The sequence below is a fragment of the Rhinolophus sinicus genome, linkage group LG06 (genome assembly GCF_036562045.2).
Source record: "Rhinolophus sinicus isolate RSC01 linkage group LG06, ASM3656204v1, whole genome shotgun sequence".
Taxonomy (NCBI): domain Eukaryota; kingdom Metazoa; phylum Chordata; class Mammalia; order Chiroptera; family Rhinolophidae; genus Rhinolophus; species Rhinolophus sinicus.
This window is the reverse complement of record NC_133756.1, coordinates 146,143,655-146,149,654: the sequence shown is the minus strand read 5'-3', so window position 1 is coordinate 146,149,654 and position 6,000 is coordinate 146,143,655. Positions and strand designations below refer to the sequence as shown.

Genomic DNA, 6,000 nt, shown 5'->3' with positions numbered 1-6,000 from the left:
TCCAGTCAAAAACTCCTGCTGATTCTTCCTGAGGAAGCTCAAACGCCGCCTCCCCTGTGAAGACTTCCAGATCTCCAAGGCATGATTAAATCACTCCAACTTGCTTTGCCCAGTAGTAGCTCTCAGAACACACCACTCTTACCATACAGATTACCCTCTACCTCAGGGCTGCTAGTAAAAGCACGCAAGCCACATGTGTAATTTAAAAGTTTTAAATGTAGCCTCATTAAAAAGGTAAAAAGAAATTGGTGAATTTTAATAATGTATTTAACCAGGTGTATCAAAAATATTATCATATCAACATGTAATCAATACCAAAAAAATGATATTCTACAATTTTTCACATTAGTCCTGTGAAATCTAATGTGCATTTGCATTTATAGTGTATTTTAAATTTAAACACTAAGTTGTCATCAAAAACTCAAACTGTATTTAGATGTCATAAAATTTTCAGTTGAAAAAGGAGATTCACATACCCATGTTGTTCCAAATGTACTTTAAAGTTTTATAATAACTGCATCAAATATCAACTTTTTAGTTTAAAATACAATTGACAGTTAAAAATTAGTTCCTCTGTCACACTAGCTATATTTCAAATGCTAAATAGCCACAAGAGCTGATAGCTATTATACTGGACAGTGTAGCTCTACTGTAATTATTTGTGTATACATCTGCCTTCTCCACTAAATAAGACCATGTCAATTCAATTGTATCCTTTCCATTGCCTAGCATAGACTTGGCACATAAATGGTGTTTTATGAAAGTTGTTGACTAAATAAAGACAAATATATGTGGAAATCATTTGACTCTATCTCAACTTTAAATCAAGAGCATTGTTTTGTAAGGAATATAAATGGCAGTTTTTTATGAATATACACACACATACATGCACATACACAAGCACAGGCCTATATGAAAACTAATTAAGACTAAGTACATTTGATTTGTTATCGATTCCTTCAATAAGAAAAATTATTTCATGCATACTACTCCCCCTTCTTCCAGGCTTTCACCTCTCTATTCTCCTTCCCTTAATGCATTTATGGATATTCTACACAATTAGCACTTAATATGTTTTACATTCTCTAGTTGTCTTCTCTATGTCTTAGTTTCTCAAATTATATTTTAAGCATCTGCAGATAGATCCTTGTACTTTGTAACTATCATCAGACATGACTTAATGGCAATAACAAAGTACACAAATTTCATATAGGACATATGATCAATTCTCAGGTGCCTTCTTTTTCAGTGAACCCTTTCCCAATCAATCCTACAAGCCCAGCCTCTCAGCACTCAGATTCATGCTACGACGTCTGGATAGCTGAGGTCAGTGACCTACCACAAAATCAATTCTTCTCTGTGTGCTACAACGTGTCTTGCCGATGCAATTGCCCTCCACCCCCAAGGAGGTGTGATGAGGTTTCCAATGTTTGTGACAATACCCCGTGTTACCTAGCTGCAGTGCTCTCGTCAAAACGGAACCTTCCATAGGTGTAGCTTCCTGTCACCACTTGCCACCTCCATCGCCCCCTACCAGCCACAGGATGCAGCAAAAACATGACAGAGGGGAGCTCTGTGAAGGTGCAGATCTCTGTGGTCCCACGAGTAGCATCTCCCTACAGACAAATAACTGATAAATAAATGCACACATAAGTTTCCACAAAGGGGATTGTAGTAGGTTTATCTTTTATTCCAATGCTGCTTGAATAAGAATGGAATAAAAATCAACACAAAGTGTCTTGGTGAATCAGTCAAGGGGTTCTTCCAAGTCTCTATTGGTGTTCCCCCTCTTTTGTTTGCAGAGCTCTGTGATGGCATCTATCTCTGCAGGAGTGAACCTGGGAGTCAGTATCACCCTGTCATAATCAAATTCTTCATCAAGTGAGAAGGGCTGCACTTCATCTCCGAGTATCTATAAAAGGTAACAAAGGAGGCAAATCATATACAATCATTGTAAATGAAGTTGAAAATATAAACTCCCTATTAATATTTAATCAAACTTTTTTTAGACTTCAGCATTCTCAGCTGATTAAGCTGTTTTTAAGTAAAGGAATAAATTCGATTATTCAGTTTGACCTAATTTAAGCCTTTTAATAAGCCCCATATCTACCATCCACATCGGAACGAATATCATTAACTAATCTGCCCACAGCAAGAATCAGAAAGTCTCTCTTACACATATTCATTATGATTTTACCACTTGTAGTGTTAGGGCTAGAGGTATATGGAAAAAGTAAGAGTTATATTAAAATGTGACAAAACATACCTTAAGATTTTGATCAACCTTAAATACACTTCATTATTTACTAAAAAAGACGTATCAATAAAACATAATATTCAAAGATAAAAACACTCTACACTTAATATACTTAATCCCTAGGTCAAATGTAGAAATTAAGACACATAGTATTATAGTAAATTAAAAAGTCCAGGATACCTTTTACCTACCCAGAATTTATAAGATATTACAGAATTTATCTATAAGTCAGAGTAGCTTCAAAGAGACATAATAATTTTGTATCTATTTATTCAAAATCTGTGAGTTTTAAAGACTCCTTAAAGGCAGGTAGTTGGAAAAGCACATACGCCAATAAACAAAAGAAGAATGTCTTAAATCTCATTGTATCACCCTTTTAAAAGCCCGTCCATAAGCAAATGGTGTGTGATACAATGAAATCATCCAGTACCTCTATAACATATATGGTGATGCTGAAATAATTGAAAACTATGGTGTAGGCAAGAATGAAAACAATACCCTGAAGCCATAATCAGCTTTAAACATTCTTACATGGAATATGAGCTCATTGAGTGGCTTTTGCAATGTGCTTGAAAATGGAGCAGATAGCTCAGACACTATGTGCTGTTATTAAAGGTGGGAAAAAAAAGAAAAACCCACAACCATGAAAAGTAGGTATCTCCTGTCTGTTCAGCAAGTTGCGTCTTCTAGTTCGGTATGCAGTGTTAACAGCAAACACCCAGCCATCTGTCATACTTTCTTAGTAAAACTAGCACACAAGCAATATTCAACCTTTAAGTTTTCACTGAAACTTTTCTTTGGGAGAAAAGACCTTTTTTAAATAAGCTAAATTAAAAAAAATTAAATTAAAAATTAAAAATAAAAACACTCAAGGCTCCATAAAAGAACAGCTGTACGTAGGAAGCAAATCAGTCTGCAGAGTAACTGATCCATTTTGGTCACTTTCTGAGATTACATTTATCATTGCCACAAAGTGACAGTGGGGTAATATGGCTAAGAGCAGCTCAAATAAAGAAACAAACACAGTACACTCATTTCCAGAAGATAAGTGTCCTTGCCACCTCCAATTCTGCTCAGCACGGAGCCTTGCAGGCCTGGCCACGATGCCACCCTGAGTCAATCCTAACAGTTCCTGGCAGAGGATGAGGAGAAGCCCCGTCTCTACCAGCGCATCAGTCTGAGGGGATTCCTGCTGCCCTTTCATGGCCTGGTTAAAGGCCAGGTATCCACGTGTCTACCAGTGCCCGGCTGCCCGAACCCATAAGTGCCGGTGCACTAGGCCTTGGAACTCCCCTCCGATGCCCTTAAAACCTGCCTAGACTTTTCCTAGCCACTCCCAGTAGACGAAGTTACTCTGCTTTCTGGAAGAGGAGATGGCTGAGCAGAATCTTAAAGAGTAATATTGCTTAACAAGGTTGAAGGAAGAAGAGTTTGACAGACAAGAGGCATTCTCATGAGCAGGCCAAGTTGAAATAAGATGCAGAATTTCACACATGTAGATTGTCAAATAGTTCAGTGTTGTCAGAGCACAAAGGGTGAGGGAGACAGTGGCAGGAGATAAAGAGGGTGCCAGATCATGACAGGTCTTATATGCCATTTATCCTGGAGATGATGAAAAGTCAGTGACAGATTTTTTTGAAGGCAGGGTGGATTCTTGGTCACCTATGCATTTCAGGTGACTTCTTTCATTCTGATTTTAACTGAGCACTTACAATAAGACAGGTGCTAGAGACATAGGTGTGTAAAAAACAGAAAGCGCCCTCCCTGCCCTCTGAGAGATTACATCTAAAGAGGACACTTTGAAGATTAAACAGAGGGTAGAATTGGAGCCAGGAGATGAGTCGGGAGCCTGCTGAAACCATCCAGGTCAGAGAAAATGAGAACAGGGCATTGATAGCAGAGATTTGAAAATATTAGAAAGTAAAATTGGTAGCACAGGATGACTGATTTGGATATGGAACGGGAAGATGTGAAGATTCCTAATGGAATGCACAGAGATGTCAACAAGCGACTGAATACACAAACCGGAAGCTCTGAAAAAAAATCGGATGCCAGAGATACAGATTTAGAGTCATGAGCATGAAAGGTAATAACCTATAGATGAAAATGGATCCAAGTATGTAAGAGGGAAGAGCTGGAGGTTTAGCGTGGAACCGTTGAAGAACACCAACTCATAAGGGATGGATGGAGGGAAAACCCCCAATGGAGGGATGGAAAGAACAATCAGAAATACACAAAGAAGCTGAGGAGAACTGGTGAACTTCAAGTGTCAGGAAAGTTCAGTTGTGAAAAACACAGTAGAGAGAGCCATTAAAATAAAGACTGAAAAGTGTCCACCGGGATCGGCAATTACAAAGTAATTGATACTTTTACTCTGAGTATGTCCAGACAGGTGATTGGAGCTGAGAACATTTTGTAGTATACTGAATGAGGAATGAGGGACGGAAGTAGAATCAACTAGTAGAATCGAGTCTAATGGTGTATGAAGTCTGGATGGAAAGAAAGGGGGGAAAAATAGACAGTAGCCAAAGAAGGGTCCAAGGTAAAGGGAAAGTTACATGGTGTTTTGTTTTGTTTCATTTTGTTAAGGATGGGAGAGACGTGAACACGTTTACGTGCTGAAGGGAATGAAGCAATAGAGAAGAATAGAGAGGACAACTCTGGCCATGTTGTTCTACCAGAAAGTCACTCCCAGTAGGTAGTGAGGTTTTTTGGTTGATGAGTATTTATTTGTTCATTCAACATTTATTGCATGTCTACTAGATGCATAGCCCTGAACTTGGCACTAGTTCTGACATTTTTGCATTTTAATTAAGTAAGCTTATAAAGACACACATGAATGTTTTAGTCTTCTAAGACAAGGGGCATACCTATATGCAATTCAAATGAAACTAGATGCACACTGCAATTCAAAAGACATCACTGTGGTCTTCAAAACGACAGCTTTTAAAATACAATGAAATTCCAATTCTGTTCATGTACTTCAGCTGTCGGCCACCGTGGTACATTTTGGGAATTCTCTTCTTTCAAGTCAGGTTCATTTTAGGGTCCTAAGCTAAAAGACTCCAAGGTTTTAGATTACAAACTCAAATCTGATTTATTTCAAAAAGAAGAATTTGTTCAATGGGAACACCAAATCCCCCGCTATTAAACAGAAAACAACTGTGAATTAAGTTATTAACTTAATTTTTGCCTAAGGAGCTGAGAGAAATATGTGGATTTCAGGTGTCTAATTTCAAATCTAACTGAAATCTTTTTGCAGCCACTCGGGGAATAGAATCTGTACACTAGTGTAAAACTGCTGGTTTCCTTAAAATTGCTCATGTGATTATCCTAAGGGAGACACGGTTACGGGAGGAATCATTTTTATTCACAGTACCACGTAGGCAAATTAAAGAAAACAGAACTAATGCTCAACTCAAAAAAGCACCATTTAGCTTTAGGCTATCTTACAAAGTAATATGGTAAATAAACGGTCTGTATAGGTGAGAAATAGTGAAGTCCCATTATGAATTGGAAAAACGGGAGGTCTCCCATTAAAATATCACAAAGGTTTCTTCTTTGACTTCTATGGTTTGTGGGAGGAACTCACAATTTCTCGTCTTTGTAATGTGAATTCATTTTGCTATGTATAGCTGTTCAAAACTTTCAAAATTCATCAAAATAGATTAACTGGTGCAAGAACTTATTCACAAATAGAAAGTAGAAGGTTCTTGGAAAATGTTTGACTGTAAGACGGAAAT

At 37.8% G+C, this 6,000-nt stretch overlaps 1 protein-coding gene across 5 annotated transcripts in view; it reads right to left on the bottom strand.

The window, feature by feature from the left end:
* Nucleotides 1-1,669: 1,669 nt before the first annotated feature.
* The window catches only part of IFTAP (intraflagellar transport associated protein), a 58,425-nt gene continuing 54,094 nt past the window's right edge, over nt 1,670-6,000 (bottom strand). For all 5 annotated transcript variants that reach the window (XM_019738612.2, XM_074336226.1, XM_019738610.2 and 2 more), the window contains one exon: nt 1,670-1,912. In XM_019738612.2, the coding sequence (XP_019594171.1) occupies nt 1,748-1,912 (165 nt within the window). In that variant the 3' untranslated portion in view covers nt 1,670-1,747. The remainder of the gene's footprint in view (nt 1,913-6,000) is intronic.